Source organism: Talpa europaea, assembly GCF_964194135.1.
Source record: "Talpa europaea genome assembly, chromosome: 9".
NCBI lineage: Eukaryota > Metazoa > Chordata > Mammalia > Eulipotyphla > Talpidae > Talpa > Talpa europaea.
In genome coordinates this window covers 19431608-19448956 of record NC_140076.1, presented here as the reverse complement: position 1 = coordinate 19448956, position 17349 = coordinate 19431608, and the positions used below count along the sequence as shown (strand labels likewise).

Here is a 17349-nt window from a genome sequence, read left to right as displayed (position 1 = left end):
CTTTTTTGTTATTTCCAAAACAAACTTAAAAAAAAAAAAAAACAGTGAAGCAAGTGAAGGGTGGGGAACAAAAAGAAAACCCAACAGAGGTTCAAAGTGCTCTGAGATCGTCTTTGGATGCCACCAAAACAGTCCAGAATCTTGCAGTTGGCCTGGCCGCCCCCAGAGCTGGACCGGGCCGGGCTCCTGCGGCCCAGGCTTTCTGGAAGGTCAGGGAGGTCATGAGAGAGCTCGGCTGTTCCTGGAAGGCCCCTGGAGGGAGGCGGGCCTGGTGCTACCTGGGTCTGGGTCAGCCAGCGGGCAGGGCGGGGCGGTGCCTTGGGGCGGCTCAGATGAGGGAAATTCGCACCGGGATGCCAGGAGACTCCGTCCTCTGGGGCGAGTGATGGCTCACCAGGTGCTCCACCACCGTGTGTTTGGACATGTGCTTCATCAGGTAGGTCTCCTGCGGGCAGGAGAGAGGTGGGACTTAGAACACCTGCGGGCAGGGGACACGGGAGGCTGCAGTTCCCACCGCGGCCACTGGAGGGCTCCTTAGCAGGCGGCCAGCCAGCGGGGAACAGACACAGCTGGGTGGGTCAGCTGGGCATAGGGATTCTGCACTGACACCAGGGAGGGGGCTGGTTCATTTATCAGAGTCTGGGTGCCTCGAAGTACCATTTACCAAGTGGCTGTGTGTGGGCCAGCCTGGCCTACCCCCTCTGGCTGGTGGTCCCAGTGTGGGCGGGGCGGTGGGACAGGGTCTGGGCCTAGTGCTGCCAATTCTCAGCGGTGGAGTCTTGGAGTCTTGTGGGGGTGGGTCTCACCCCACCCCTCCAACTCCAAGCACTTTCCCTCTGTGCAGGCAGTGGCGGGAAGACCCCTCGAGGGTCTCCTCTGTGATGGCGCAGAGCCCTAAGTACGCAGTAACAGCGAGGACCACTCCTTCCTGGTCGCCACGCTTCGTTCCAGGTGGTAGTAGGAGTCCTGGCCTCTGCACCCCTTGGGGAGAAGACGGGGCTGATCTGATGGTGATCCTGGGAAGCATAAACCGGGCGTGCCCATAGGCTCTGCCTGCGGTACCCATGACTAGGTGGGGAGGTGCCCCAGGCTGAGCTGCCTCAGTCACGTGAGCTCCACCCCCGACCCAGAGCTTAGGCAGAGGGGCTGAGAACCACAGTGGGAACTGTGGGAGTCGAAGATGTGGGCCTGGTACTGGTTGAGTGGGGTATCCCCTCAACCCCCCTTGGGGCCCTCATCCCTGCAGGCCCTGCCCTCAGTCTCTCAACTCTCCTCTGTCCTGTGAACTCCGGGGAAGGACAGATGCCATGCAGCCAGCACACTGGGGTCTGGCTGGCCGCCACAGACACTGCAGACCACCTACCCACCGTCCACACTGCAGGTCCCTGGGATCTTTTACACACCCCTCCCTGGCGATCGCCACTCAGTGGCTTCCCATTCTACCTGGGAAAAGATCTCAGCTCCCCAGTGGGGCCCCTGGAGCCCCCCAACTCCCTGCTCTGGTTTTCTTTCAGTTCCAGAGACACGCCAAGCTGGTTCTACCTTAGGGTATCTGCCTTCACTATTCCCCACATGGGAGGTTCTTGGCCCTCCTTCCCCTCCTCACCTGGCTGATGAGTTCATCTAAATGCTACCTCCTCAGAGAGGCTGCCTGTACCCACCTATCTCCTCCCCAACTCCATCGTGTCCTTTCTGCACTGCCTTCTGAAACACATTCTCCCGTTACAGCAGTGGTCTCAAGCACTGGTATTGCCCCCCACGCCCCAGGGGCATCTGGCAAAGTCTGGAGGTGCTTTTGGCTGTCACGACTTGGGGAAGGGCTGCTGGTGGGCAGAGGACAAGGGTGCTACTGAACACGCCCTCCAGCAACCGTGAGCACAGGCGAGGCCGAGAAAGACGCCTGGAGCCATGCCCGCAGCTTGTCCTCATATATTTGTGCATTGGCTCGTGTGGCGCCTGTCACCAGCGCTAGACTCTCACCTCCCTGGGGGCAAAGACTGTCTGTCTGATGCATCCTGGTTTTCAGGCACCCGGCACAGGTGTTTAGTCAGCACTGGGTGAAGGCGTGATTGCATTAGGTAAGGTTGACGGGGCGCTGCCCCTGCCAGCCACCAGCCCTGAGAACTATCACCTCCCCTGTTCTACAGAGGAGGAAACTGAGGCTCAGTGATCTCTAGCTGGGTATCCCTGGGGGTCATACCTGGCTAGCCAGAAGCACACACACAGGTGATTCACCTGGACTCCTCTTCCGATGCTGAAAGACCCTTGTTGAAGGAAACTGCCACCCAGAGGATGGGAGCCACGGCCTTCCTAGAGCCCTTCAGGCCTTTCCTGAGAGCCTGGTGGCCTGGGGCCAAGTCACTGCGCCACCGTGTGGCCACACTGGGGGTGGCAGCTTCCCCAGCAGGGGAAGGCCCTTCTCCCGCCTTGACTCAGGAGGAGGGTGGAAACCACTGCACCCAGAGGAAACCACGCCTGGGGGCCCAAGCTCCAGGCCACCAGGAGGCTAAGAGCCAGCCTGGGGCCACCAAAAACAGGACTGGGAAGCAGAAGTCTTGGTTCTGCCATTCACTGTGACCTTGAGGCCTCACTTCCCCTCTTTGGGCCTCAGTTTCCTTGTCTGGAAAATGGGGAGCCAGTACAGATCTGCAGAGGAGGAGGAAGCTGTGGCCCAGGCAGAGGAAAAGACTCCCCCAGAAGGGACCCCAGCACTCACCGAAGTGTAGGCCCGCCCGCACATGCTGCAGCAGTAGGCCTTGGCATGCTTGATGGCATGGGCCGAGAGGTGGATCTGCAGGGAGGCGGAGTCCGAGTAAGCCCGGTAGCAGTTGGGACACTTGTAGGGCTTGTCCTTGTTGTGCTGGCGCTGGTGAGACTGTGGGGAGCACAGGAGGGTGTGAGGAGCCCATCAGTGCTCCCCTTGCCTCATCCCCTTCTTATGCTCCCCGCAGGGGAGGCAGCTATGCACCTGGGGGTCGCGAGCAGGTGGGCACTCACCTGGAGGTTGGAGAGCTGAGTGAAAGCCTTTTCGCAGCCGGGATGTGGGCACTTGTAGGGTCTGTCGCCTGTGTGGATTCTGCAATGGGCAGCCAGTGAGGTACAGGCCCTGACAGATACCCCAAGGCCAGCTCCAGTCCCTGAGCCCCTGGCAGGCCTGTGCCGCACCTCTGGCCACGTCCTCCAGAGTGAGTCCAGGCAAGAGCTAGGGACGTCAAAGACCACCCCCTCCTCATCCTCTGGCCGCCCCCCAGAGCTTCCTGCTCCCCACAGATCCTTGCTGACCTACCTTCTACCAGCACCCAGATGAAGACCTGGCCCTGGCCTCTGGCTAATCGTAGTGGCCTTGCTTTGACTGCCTTCTGCCCTGCCCTTCTAAGCAGCCCACCTGCAGACCACCCACCAACAGCAGCACAGGATCCCTGCTTTGCCAGGGAAGTCCCTGCCCACCTTGCCTCTAACTGGCCCCCAATTTCTACTTCCTGCCTCCTCTCCAGGTTGGGCACATGTCCATGAAGGCTGCATGGTCATACCAGCCACTGAGAATGGTAGGACAGGTAGCCCTAAAGGACAGCCCCTCTGTGTCCTTTCTGTGGGGCCCTCAGTCCCCCACATTCCTGCGTTCTCATCCTAGCTCCACCATTTACTCTCTGGGTAAACTAGGAAAATCACTGGGCCTCAGTTTCCATGTCTGCAAAATGGGTATAAAAATACAGTCCCTCCTCACCGGGCTCTATGAAGATCAGCATAGATGACATGTGTAAGGGGCTTGGCCTGGCACTGGCACAAAGTCAGCATGCAGAGTAAATGCTTGCCAGTATTATCATGAGTATTCTTTCAACATTCACAAATCAGATGCCACCGTGCTAGGTACTCAGTGTAGGCTAGGTACTCGGTGTATCAGTGAACAAAACAGACCATTGCCTTGTGGAAACAAAGAATCAGCAGGAACCAATAAGAAAACCACATGCAGGAAGCAGTAAATACTTCAAGAGCTAATGGGGGTAGAGGGGCGGGGGGGGGGGAATGTGTGCCAGGGAGGTAGGGGTGCAACGGTCACCAGCGTCACCAGGTAGGGCCTCAGTGCTCCACATCATCAATAATGTCCATTCCTCGGGGGTATTTCACAAATGTTGGTTGACTGACTGACTGACAGTCCTCCAGGGCCTTCAGGGACTTAACTCTTACCCTGGCCTCCTCTCCAAGTGCCACAGCTGCACAACCTCCTCCCTGGAAAACCAGCCTCAGCCTCCCTGCTCCTGACCTCCAGCTCAGCAACAGCACAGGATCTGACCTTGTCCAAGCCCTCTTATATGTTGTTTGTTTGGTTTCCTACCTGGCAAAGTTTGCTGTCTCCCCCTCTTCCAGAACAGAGTCCAACTCCCCCGCTAGTTTTCAAGGCCTGAGTTTCTAAAGCCTCTCTACCACCTCTCTGCCCATCCAGGCAGCTTATCAACCCACCACAAGGCTCCAGATTCCACTAGACTACAGATCCCAGAATGCTCCAGGCACAGCTTTCTGTGCCCCTAGGGTACTTCCTGCTCCACCTGCTTCTGACCCTTTTCTGTTTCGACCAGGGGGTCGCAGGTTCCGCTCTGGACACGGCTCTTTACTCCCTGCATTACTGGAGGGAACGCTGGGGAAGCACTTGATTATATGGCCTGACGGTCTGGTCCTCCATGGAGGGGCGAAAACCAGGAGCACGCCCCAGCGGAATAGCAGAGAACCAGGGTCTGGCACACAGTTGCTTCCTTATGTTTGGTTAATTTTGTTTGTTTGTCTAGAGGATTCTGGGACTTTCGGGCATCTGGGTCACCCACCTCTTTGTCACTGGCTTAGGACACACTGGTTTAATTATATGTGCTGCTGCCTAATGACTAATAATTTATCTCTAAATGCTGATAAGACTCTCTAACATTGTTTGTTTGGTTTCCCATCATTACGCACTCAAATGACTCAACTGGAAAGAAAAGGGGAAAATGATGCCCTTGGGAGTGGAGAGCGAGCCCTGGGTCAAGAACATTCTGACAAAATACCCTCCTGCAAGGGCCTGTTCGTTGTGTTGCTTTTTTGGTTCTGGTCTTACATAATCCACAAATTTACTTCTGAAGAAACCAGGATTCTTCATTATTACTCGCTACAGTGCTTGTTTTCAATGAGGCCGATGCTCGTGCCTTGTCTGTCCTGCCAGCTCTGCTCCAGCCCTTCACACACCCAGGGACGAATTCAGAATCATAAAATGATCGAGAAGGCTTCCATACCCGGGTGCTCCTGGGAATTCCCGATGGCAGCTGAGCAACACCAGAGCTTGGCTCCCTTGCTTCTAAGAGGGGTGCTCTGATGACGAGGCCTGGGCTCTCGCCTTCATATTTTTAATTAGCTGGAAGTCAGAGCAAGCAGAGCTCTAAAGTTTCTAGTATAAGGAAGCTGGCAAACCGCAAGAAAGGCTCCCCGAGTTCACCTGACTTTCGTGTAATTATATATAGTAGGCGTAATATATATATAAATATATATAACTATAACATGTAGCAGTATCATACACAATATAATTATACATAGCATCATACAAATATACCGGGTGATCGGAAAAGTCATGACACATTTTTGCTTGAAAAACAGAAAAAATATACGTCATGAAGTTTCCGACAACCCAGTGTAAGTGTGTGTGCGCACTTTGTAAGATGGAGGAAGAAAAAACTGATTTTCATGAACAGAGACTAGCACAGTAAGTATCAACAAAGAAATGTCTCTTAAAAGTATTTTTTCCCTAGACTTAACTACACTCATCAATTAGTGACAGCCATAAAGTAAAAGGCCCTGAAGATGGGGCGCTGCCCTCGGAGCCTGTAAGACAGGCTCACTCTGAAGAACGGACCGTGTATTCTACGCTAACAGAACCCTCTGTTCCCTCCGTTCTGGTGTTGCTGGTTATCAGGATAACTTGGCTCAGAGTCACTGTTATCAACAGCTCCAAGGTCCCCTCCCACTTGCCTAAAGGCCTCTGCTTCCAGCCGCAGGTGACCTTGCCGCTGGAAGCAGAGGCCTTTAGGCAAGTGGGAGGGGACCTTGGTGGTGTGAGCCTCCTGACCAGGAGGTGGGAGCCTCCTGACCAGGAGGTGGGAGCCTCCTGACAGAGCGCAGCCACGCACACGGCTGCGGGGAGCAGACCCATGGGCACAGGCTTCCCAGCTGACAGTCGCTGTGACCCACGCTGCCCCAAGCCAAGGCAGGAGCCAAGAGTCTTAGCCCCAAAGCAGACAACTTTGCGAAGCAGACTGACTAACCTAAGATCGGCAGAACCTGGAGTTAGAACCTAGGCGTGGATGAAAGGGAATGAATTGCGGTTAGTGTTTCGTTTCTAAATTGTTTCTTTTATTCTTTGAGGTATCTCTAGCCTCAATATTTAGGAAGCTGTATCTGTACAAACTAGAATAAAATATCCCATAAATGGTGCCTGGTTCCTCCCAACCTTTCAGAATTGGGGGAAGGGAAGAATAATTTTTTAAAAAATTAATAAGGCAAATTTTAAATAATAGCTCTATTGGAAACAACATATGGGATTGGTCTTGTCTACAAACTACTCAGAACAATTGTTAGAAAGCATTCAAAGTGCTTTACTGAGAACCTTTTCTTTTCATTCTGTAAATAGGTTCACTACAAATCTGTCCTCCTTCCTAACAGGATATAATTGGGTAAATCAAATTTGTAACCATGACCATGCCAGAAATGTCACATTTAAAGACAAATTTCATTTAATTCAGTCTGACAGCCTGACTGTAACAAACAAGGACTGCACGTCCCATGTGGGAACCAGGCCTCCCCAGGCCTCCAGGAAGCTGGAAACAAGCTGCTCCCAGCTCGTGGGATCCAGCCTTTAAGGTTGCAGAAAAAAGTCCTTCCTGCTAGTCCAGAAACAAAAGCTTGGAGACAACCCTCCAAAAGCAAGGTGCTCCTGCATTACGGGCTGAGAGGCACAGTGTGACAGAGGTGACTGTGGTTGGCTCTAGGCTCCTGGGCTCAGCACGCTGAGAACATTTACTCACAGGAGATTAAATTATGACCCAGAGGTTTTATAAAGTCTCCTGACAGACATTAACTCCCCCACCCTAGTAGCACGTGCTCTGATTTTAATAACCATATAACTAAGGGGACTTTGCTTATTCGTCAACACCGCATTACATAGACCTGTATACCTAAAACTGGTCAAACTTAAACTCAGATAGCATAAAATTGGAAATCTGCTCAAACAAATTCACGTGGTCAAATCAGTGTCCGAGGAAGCAGGGCAATGACAAAAAGCAACACTGCCTTGCCTGCTGCCCCAAAGCCAGAGGCAGACAAACAAAACATGTGCCCCCTGGGAACAGGCATGCAAAGACGGTGGAGATAAAGGAAGTGACAACCAGAACAAAAAAATTAAAAAAAAAAAAAAAAAAAAAAAAGGGTCCCTAGCATTAGTCCCCCAAATAAAGAACACTTGAGCACTCTCTGTAAATTGCAAAAACCACAGCAAAAACCAACTCTCCCCCTGGCGTGCACGATGCTGATGTGGCCAGGCACACAGCATGTTTACAGCTCCTCCTGCAGCAGCCCGCGGCCTTCTCTATCTCAGAGGTGAGCTGCCCTGGGCAGCCTCTGCTCTGTCTCATTAAAGGCCTGTGGCGTTCTGACTGGGTGAGCCAGTCATTCTGATGTCTGTAACCTCTGCAAAAGCTGTCCTTCAAGCACTGATCTCTGAATCTCCCTTTCACACTTAACCCGAGGGCACACTCTATCAGGACAGGGATTCAAGTCTGTGTTGTTCAATGCTGCATTGCCAGCACCAATGCGCCTGGCTGGCATAGGCTAGGGGCTCCGTAAGTATCTGCTGAATGGATGCTCCTATGCCCCTTAAATGCTAGTTCTGCTTACTTCACAAATACTAAGCAAATGCCTCTGTGCTCATTACGGTCCACACACTGGGGACGTGAAAGTCCTGGACTGCAAGAGCTCCCAAGGCATCCAGGAGAGGGGTGGGGCGAGGAGTGGGAAAAGGGTCAGGCAAGCACAAGAGAGCCCACGCTGCTGTGATGGGGGCGCACAGGGCTGTGGAACCAGCTCATAGAGCCTCAGAGGGCTTCCTGGAGGAAACTGCAAGTTGGTAGGAGAGAGCCCGGGTAAAGGACAGGCTGTGTGGAAGAACTGCAGAGAAACCCCTGGAAGGAGCCTGTACAGTTGTGAGAACTGAGGTCAGTGAGGTCCACAAAGGTTGTATCACAAAAAGCCTTGAAACCAAGCAAAGGAATTTGGCCTTGACCATGGAGGCAATGGGCACCTAGAGGAGGTCTTTGCCACTGCCTGCACCAGGGTGCTGAGCTGAAACCAGGTGCAGGAGGGCAGCACCAGGCCGGCCACTCACCTGGTGTGCTGCTGGAGGTGGGAGAGCTGTCGGAAGGACTTATCACAGTAGGAGCAGTGGTAGGGCTTGACGCCCAGGTGGATGCGCAGGTGCTGGGCCAGGTAGGAGGCGTTGGCAAAGGACTTGGAGCAGTGCGGGCACTTGTGGGGCTTGGCCTCTGTATGCGACTTGGAGTGGATTTGCATCTCGGACTTGGTGAAAAAGGTCAGCGGGCATACCTTACACCTGTGGGGCAAGAGGCATGTCACACCTGGGAAGATCCCCACCCCTGCCTGCACATCTCAGGGGAGACCTTCTAGCCCAGAAACCTTGCACCCAGGACAGATCTTCCCTGCGAGGACTCCAAAGGGCACAGGCCCCAGGAGGGAGGCAGGCTCCCACCCCGGACACCCTCCAGTCTGGCGGCGAAAGCGCTTCCACCTGGGGGCATATTTACAGCAGGCTGACACCTCTCAGGGATGAGAGGTCCCGGATCCCTGCTCAGGGCCACGCCCATGACCTGGGGAGGGGTGCTAACCCCCACACTGGAACTATCTGGGGAGCTTCCAAGAAAGGTTGATACCTGGCTCCCTGCTCGTCCTCTCCAACAAATCAGAATTTCTGGAGGTGCAGCCCTGGCATTGGCCTTTTTAGAAAGCTCTCCCCAAGAATCTGAGGGCTGAGACTACTGATGAAGAGGAGGAAATAGACTCCTGCAGCCCTCCGCTTCGGTGGGGCTGCCCGGCCCAGATGACCCCTGAGCATGTGGGCAGGGCTGGCTGGGAACCCCCCTCCGACCTCAGCCCCGCCCTCAGCCCCCAGGCGCCTCCTCCAGTCCAAGCGGCTGGGCCCCTGGGCGCCCTCAGAGTGAGCGTGTCCTGCGACCGCCTGGCCCCTCCCGCCGAGGCCCCCACCTGTAAGTCTTGCCCTCCTTGGCAGTCTCGCCCGAGGCCAGGATGGGGTAGGGGACTACCAGGACAGGAGGGCCCCCTGGGTTCTCCGCCTTGATCTTTTTGCGGCCGCGCTCGGACTTGGGGGGGCCAAGCAGGCCATGGCCCTGGATTGTCTTGATGGAGTCCAGGAGGGGGGGGCTGGTGATCCCTGAGATGAGGGTGGGGGACGAGGCGATGAGGCGGCTCTGGCTGGTGGTGGTGGGTGTGGACGGGGTGCTGGTGCCTGTGCCCGTGCCCGACTCCGAGGTGCTCACAGCCGGGGTCCGGGAGGAGAGACCCAGACCTGCGAAGACACACGGGTGCAGGGGTGAGGGGCCATCCAAAAGCTCGTCTCTCTCAGCCTCCCCTTGCCTTTGTAAACTAGCACAGGGTAACTCCATGCGAACACGTGTGTGCACACGGCTTAGGGCCTGAGGACGAGTCTGGGCCAGGGGACAGAGCCCTCTGGAAATGACTCAGACCACGGGCAGAAAACAGAGGCACATGCGGCTACTGGGTCCTGCGGAACAGCAAGAAATTAGCAGCAACTCAAGCAGGCAGTACTGGGGGACGAACGAACCACCCGCGGTCTCCTGTACTCAATGCTAACTGCCACCCAAAGGGTTATGCTTGTTTCAACAGGGGGGTCATGCACGCACAGAAGATGTACCAAAATGTGGGGTAGACAGGATTAACAGTAATTAAAACGAATCTTTTTGGCTTAACAGTACTTTCAGATACCTTGCCAATGAACTTTTTTTTTTAACTTTTGTAATAAAAGTTAATCTTTTAAAATGAGGAGACTAGAAAAGTTTACAAGATCGGGTTGAATACAGCAAAAGCTAAAATGGCATTGATTGTGTGGTTAAAACTGTGTTTTTAAAAAGAAACCAAAAACCTGTGCAAGGAGAAAGCTAATATTCAAGGCCCCGCACAGTAGTCTGTGTGGGAGTGTAGGAAGCAGCTTAATGGAGGGGGTGGACAACAGCCTTAAACACTTACATGTAGGGAAGCTTGAGCAAGCATTCTGCGAGGAATCACCCATATAGACATATTTGCGCGTGAACACAAAGATCTGTGCACACAAGCCTTCTAGACAAAACTGGTCAGGCTGGACCCCACGGGCGAGTAACACAGGGGCTGGGAACAGAACCGAGGGCCATGCTCCCCATCATGGGAATAAGAGGGGGGATGCAGTGGTATAGCACCCCAAAGGTGCTGGCAGAGGGAAAACCAATCACACCCAGGATGAGCCCTTTCACTAAAAGAAACACACACCCCAACTACAGATGCAGGTGGGGACGGCGTGATTGTGTGGAAAGGCCAGCTGCAGATCTGAGAAAAGAACCAGATGACACTGCGCTCCACTGTGGTTCTCTCTAGAGCACGGGAAGAATTTTTTGGTAAAAGGAGATTTTCATACTTTGTCTACTCTGTTCCTACATTATTTGAAATTTTTTCCTGGTGACTTCATTCATTTCTCACATCTGTGATTCACGATAAAAGAAATTATAGAGAAAATATGAAAAGGCTAACAATAGTAGGACTAAGAGTGATTTTCCTCTCTGTTCACCTTGTCTGTAATTTCTAAATTTTCTACGACTATGCATTATCTTTGTAATAAAAAAAAAGGGGGGGCCACTAAATAGATATACGCTAGAAAGGCGAGTAGGAAAAGCAAGTTAAAGTCGTGGGCACAGCCATAACACCAGCTCAGCAAAACACACACGCATATTAAAAAACAAGCAAAAAGAGATGGAAAAGGAAGGAAATGAAGCAAAAGACTCACTAAGCTGCTGGGGTAGGGGTTTGGGATCATAAGTGATTTTCTTTCTTAGTTTCTCCTTTTTCCAAATTTCCCTTAATATGCTTATATTACTTTTTTAATATCACTTTTATAATGAAAAAAAAATAAATTTAATAAAATCATAATAACAGGGAAATGTGCAGAGTGTGGCTGGGGCCTGGGGGAGCGTCGCCGGGCCCCATCATTCTCTCAGGGTCTCTGGGGGGGGGGGGGAAGGGGAGTGGCAGAGAAGCCGGGTGGTGGCAGGGCTGAGTCAGGGGAGGAAGAGGCCCAGCCACAGAGGCTGCAGGAGAAAGCCTGGCCACTGGGCTCTGAGGTGGGCATTGGCAGCTCCAGTCCATGGCACCCCCACCTGCTGTCCCCAGCCTCAACCTGTCCCAGACTGAGCTCACGCCCTTCCTCCTTCCTGAGTCCACCTCCCTGCAGCACCTGGAGTCTCCCATCTGGCCCTGCTTCTCACCTCCTACATCCAGTCCAGCACCAAACCCTGTCCATTCTTCCTCCTCAGCGTGCCTCAGATCTGTCCACTTCTCTGTACCCACGGCCACTGCTTGCCCAGGCCACCATCCTCTCTTGCAGGTCTCTCTGCTTGCCTCCCACCAAGTCAGTCTCTACCATGAAGCCAGGCTCAATTTTCTAACCCAAACCTGAGCATTTCCCTCCCTTAGTTAAGAACCTTCCAGGGCTCCCCACGGCCTGCGGGGAAAGTCCAGACTGGGAAGCAAGGCTCTTAAAAGCCAGGTCCTCCTTCCTCTGGCCTCAGCAGAACCTGGTAAAGCAGAGGCTTGACTCATGGGCCTGCCTCTGCCTCTTACTGACTGTGAGACGGCCTCGGGTTCCTCATCTGTTGAATGGGGACATCAAGCCGGACTGCATGAAAGTGTGGTTCTTCGAAGTCCAAAGCAATCGACTGTTGGACCTAATGCCCCAGGACTGCTGGGGGTAATGACATGGATCCCGGAAAGCACCTGCAGGCGCTCAGCAGGCGTTGGCTGCCATATCTTGCTTCTAAGGGCCGTCACCTTTTGTCCCTCTCTGCCCAGACTGTCCTGCCCTTGCATCCTACACACACACATCCCCCCGCCCACCTGTCCCCTTTCCTTGCATAAGGTCCCTCCAAGGACATCTCCCCTCATCAGTCCCAAGTCTGGTCAGGTTCTTCTCTGGATTCCCAAGTTCTCTAGGTTGACTTGGCTTCCCTGCTGACCCACCCTCATCCAGGCGATTTGGAGGGCAGGGGTTCTCCCAGTACTGGCTGAAAGGAAACCTGGCTAGTGGGACCTACCTGCCACCCCGAGACCCCCAAAGGCACTGCCCTGCCTTCTCGCCTATTCTCCCCAGTCCCCCACCACCCCCAGACCCACCAGCTCCAGGTCTCACCCCCAAGTCCCAGCCCCACTCACCTCCACCCAGTACGCCCCGCCCACGGCCCCCGCCCACCCCGGCAGTCTCCACCCACCGCCCCGCCCACGCTCCACCCACCCCAACAGGCTCCGCCCATGGCCACGCCCACCCCGCACACCTGTGACCGTGCTGGTGGCAGGCCGCGCGTGCAGCGCCACGTCGGGCTGCGGCACGGCCTGCGGGTGCAGCCCCGGCACCTGCTGCAGCTTGGGCAGCGACATGACGGCCTGGCTGCTCTCGGCTGGCGCCGGCGGCACTAGCAGCGGCTGCTGAGACGAAGCCGACGTGGGCGGCAGGTGAGGCGGCCGGATCTTCTCGGCCATCAGCTGCTCCTTGATCTTGTTAATCAGGACCAGGTTGTCCAGCTGCCGGCGAGAGAAGAGCGGGCGGAGGGGCTTGGGCGGTGCTGGGCTCCTTGCGGGCCACCCACCTGCGAACCCCTCATCCCTCCTCCCGCCGATAGATCCAACAAAAGCCCAGCAAAGCAAAGCAGCTCCCAGAGAGGAAAAGGAAGGCTCGTTCTTACCTGACTGGGCATGGTGGGAGGAGGGGGCCAGAAGTAGGGGTTGTTAAATCGCGGCTCTGCCATCCTGTGGGAAAAGAACTGTTGTCACGGGGAAGAGAGACCTCCCCACCGGCAGGTGGCGAGTGCCATCTGCTGCCCACTCAAGTCTGGATCCCTGCCCCTGGGACCCTCAGGCGCCAGCAGAGCAGGCCTTCTACCTGGCCTGGGACCTATGTCTCCAGGCTGAGAAGTATGGAATTTGAGGCCTCCCTCAGGGGTCCCCGAGGGCAAAGATCATATCCAGACCTGAGTACTCCCAGCCCCTATCACCCTGGTGCCAGCAGATCAAACCCCATTCCCCAGAAGGGCCTTAGGGTGCAGAGTCCATGCCATGGACCCATGGATTCCACACAGAAGCTCCTCTCCCTCTCTCCCCTCATCCAAACAGACTGAGGGGTCCAGGGGCAGCTTTGTAAATGGCTACAGAGCAGAGGAAACTGCCCAGCCTTGAGCCCCGTCCCGGAGAACAGACAACCTCACATCCTCGTGAGCACACTGGGCAACTTGGGCCATCAGACCAGACTTTCTGAAGAGCAATTTGGTGGGATAATTTATAGAGACACAAATGACTACTGCCCTTTGACCCAAGAAATTGCATCTCTAGAAAGTTATCCCCCAGAAACAAGCAATGGACGAGTAAGCTTTCCCTAAAAGGACTTGTTTCAGAACACTGTGTTTAAAAAGGGGGTTGGGAAGGCTGAGGCTAAGGCAGTTTGGGGCTCTTCAATAGACATGTGTGGCAATCTGTCTAGAGGCCCCTCACCTCTGGCAAATTCCATGGCAGGCCTATGCAGTTAGAGGCCTTTTCAACCAGGCAGTATGAAGGATGGGCCTGCCAGCTATGTCATTCTTCCAGAGGGTGCACATCTTCCTGCAGCCCTAAAGTGGGGAGGCGCCTTCCAGGGAGACGCTGCAGAGGTGTCCCATTAAGTCTTGCTCCCTCGCAAATAGCTGTTTCTCTCTCTCTCACACAGAAATCACTAACGAAATACCAAACTGGTATTGTTGCTTAAATGAAATGTTTCTTTTGACAGGCAAGGCTAAAATGAAGTGTTTTTGACCTTATTTCCTGGTCCTACAGGTCTGAGAAGCCCCTACCAGAATTTTGGGGAAAACCTTCAATTAGGACACAATCTAATGCCAACACTTTACAAAAGCCACTTTATATGAAGTGCTGCTTGTGATCTCTACTTGAGAAGTAGGCACAGGAGGTATTATTAACCCATTTTACAGGTGAAGAAACGGAGACTTGGAGAGAAGTGACCTGCCCAAGACCACAGGGCTAGGGTGCCAGAATCAAGACTGGCGTTAGATTTGATAGAGCCAGATACTCTGTGGACTTTGCTTTGCAAACCCCAGTCTTTAGTTGAGCAAAAATATTTGTTTGAAAATATCTCAATACCTATATGCAAAAACCCTTGCTTCTTAGCAAGCCTGGCCTCGCCAGGCTGGGCTCAGAGAACCCTCCTCCTTGATGGCCAGGGCAACCCCTGCCCACTGACCATCCTCTTGCTCCTGCCACTCACTAACACCAAGCTACCCTTCCCTGTGCCCACCCCTCACAGCCCAACACAGGAAGCACTTCCTCCCTGGCCTCCTCCCTGACCGCTCCAGGTCGCTGGGCTTCTGCCTTCACAGAATGAACTCAACACAGTAACAGCAGTGAGGAGGCTGTAATTTGCTAAATGCCTACCTGCTGCCAGGTTCACTGAAAGGCAGGTACTCTCATCAGTCCCATTTTACAACTGAGGAAACTGAAGTTCAGAGAAGTGAAGTGACTTAGTCAAGGTCACACAGCAAGGAAATAAAGAGCCAAGATTCCTACCATAATCTGCCTAAGTCCAGCTCATCATTCCCTTAGCAGTTCAGGGGAAAGACAAGGTGTCCTGACTACAGGCTTATGAATATGCCCTGTCTCAGGATGGCACAACCACGATCACACAGGCAGGACCTGTCCTGACCCTACTTCTGTCCACCCTGGAACACGTGGAGAAGACAAGCTGTAAGCCAGGGTGAGGAGGCTCCCCTAGGGGCAGAAGGATTGGGGCACAGCCTCAGAGACACCTAGGAATGGGACACACCTGTCTCCTTCATCTCAGTATCCCAGCACCAGGCCCAGAGGTTATCAACATCATGAAATGCATAACAGATGCATGAATAGACGAAGGAATAATAATCAGAACTACTTTAAAGACAATCCTACAGAGTTGCCCAGCATGGCTAACCCTTCTGTACCCACTGGCATTCTCATTAGTACCCCTGGAAGCTGGGCAGCATCTCATACCCATTTCACAGAGGATGAAGCTAGGGCACCAGGAGGGAAGCGCTTGCTCCAGGCCACACGGCTTGGCTCCCCAGGGTGGGGCAAGAGCCCCCTCTCTCCCACTGGCCTCGGCCTATCCATTCTAGAACTTTAAATACCGGCCAACTCCCAAGTCTCCACCTCCAGCCCAGGCATCCCCCTGGAGCTCCAGGCCCAGCCTCCCAGCTGCCTTCCTGGCATGCCCCTCTGGCTCTCTCCCATGGCTGCTCAGACTTGGCAGTCCTCAGCTGGACATGGTCTTCCGCTAAGACACAGCCCCCTCTAGCCATCTGGCCGAGTGGAGCATCTCCCTTGCCCAGAGGCTCCTACCACAGACACACACTGATCCACAACACACACACACACACCCGTACCCCTACACACACAGCTCCGGTCCACCACCGGCTGTGGCTCAGGATCCCCACCCCACGCCGTGCGCCCTGGCTACCTCCACCGCGTGGAACGGCCTGCTTTGTCTGCATCTCAAAGCGCCCAGGTTCGCATCTTGGCTCCAACTCACCAGCTGTGTGATCTTGGCAAGACACTTGCTCCTGCCTCCCCAAGTCAGGGACGAGCAGCCCAGAGCCAAGGACCTGCCCCGGGGCAGGAGGAAAGGCCAGGGACAGAGTTCCCGGGGGAGGCGATGCCTGCTTCGGGTCTTAAAGGATGAGTGGGAGTCAGTCAGGCAAACAAGGAATAGGGGCATTTCTGGCAGAAGCTGCAGCCTGAGCTTAGGTCTGCCAGGGGAGATGAAGTATCCAGTGTGGCCTGGAATAGGGGAGATGAGGCCGGGGCCATCCACCAGGGAGGTCGATTCCTGAACCTAAGCCTGGAACCTAGACGCAAAGCAGTGGGTGATGGGACGGATTTGTAGTTTAGAAAGCCTCCCACCCCCCACTACTGAGTGTAGACAGGACGGGGAAAGCGGAAGAGGAGGCAGTAAGAGGGTGACTCTTAGGAGGCCCCTGGGGAACGGAGGTGAGGAGGAGGGGCTGCACCTGGACCAGGAGGAGCGTGAGCAAGAGGGCCTGGCTACTTGGTTAGAGCTGGCGGCCCCTGTGCAGCTTCACCCACCCCCGGTGTGGCCTGGGAGGTCCCCTGGACACTGACACAGGCAGACATGACCACAGGAACATGCAGACAGACGGCACCACACTTGGACACACATGACAGACAGACTTGTGGCCCACAACATGGACTGATAGGGACGGCAACTCCCGCGAGCAAGAAGCTTCTAACAGGAGGGTGAGCACCTTATGGCCCCCAGGACAGACCCACAGGGAGGCAGTGAGGGGCACTTGGGAAGTCGGGATGAACACAATACCTTAATCCCCCAAAGAACAAACCCCTCATTGACAGAGTTCAACCTGGAATCACAGGTTCCTTACCTAGAGTGTCCTTTACCACTTGGTGAACTTCTACTCATCCTTCAAGACCCAGCTCAAGTGTTCCCTCTTCTACGGAGCTTTCCCTGAACCCCCAGTCAGTCACTTCCTCTGTGTTCCCAACAGCACCTTGTATATGGGAATAACAATAACAATAATAATAAAATGGCAGCTACTATTGATTTTCACACCCACTGTGCGCCAGGCACTGTGCTGAGTAGGCCGTACGCATCATGTCACTGAATCTTCCCAATGGCCTGCGAGATGTGCATTCCACGGAAGAGGAAACTGCAGCTCAGAGAACTCGACCAACTTGCCCAAAGTCACACAGCTTACAAATCATTGATGGAGTGAGGACACCGCCCTGATCTGGCCCCGCATTACAGGGCTGATCGTACCTTGATATGTCCGTTTCCCCGGGTGACTTCCCCATCAGACTGCGAGCTCTTCGCAGGTAGACTTGGTGTTCGTTCGTTCACCTCTGCTGTCAGAAGCATAAACACTGACTACCTTTTCTTGAGCACTTCGGTTGGGGGAGATGCTATGTCAGGGCATTACAACTGTTATTTCACTATTGCAC

At 54.3% G+C, this 17349-nt stretch overlaps 1 protein-coding gene across 1 annotated transcript; it reads right to left on the bottom strand.

Annotated features, from left to right (window-relative positions):
* Positions 1-244: 244 nt before the first annotated feature.
* Positions 245-16810, bottom strand: ZNF362 (zinc finger protein 362; the record flags this gene model as incomplete). The annotated part of the gene is given in 10 exon segments (XM_084241546.1): positions 245-445; positions 2717-2875; positions 2998-3076; positions 8396-8620; positions 9289-9610; positions 12636-12882; positions 13044-13107; positions 15905-15948; positions 15950-15977; positions 16773-16810. Coding segments are annotated over 10 exon segments (1323 nt in total). The 3' UTR covers positions 245-328.
* Positions 16811-17349: the final 539 nt, after the last annotated feature.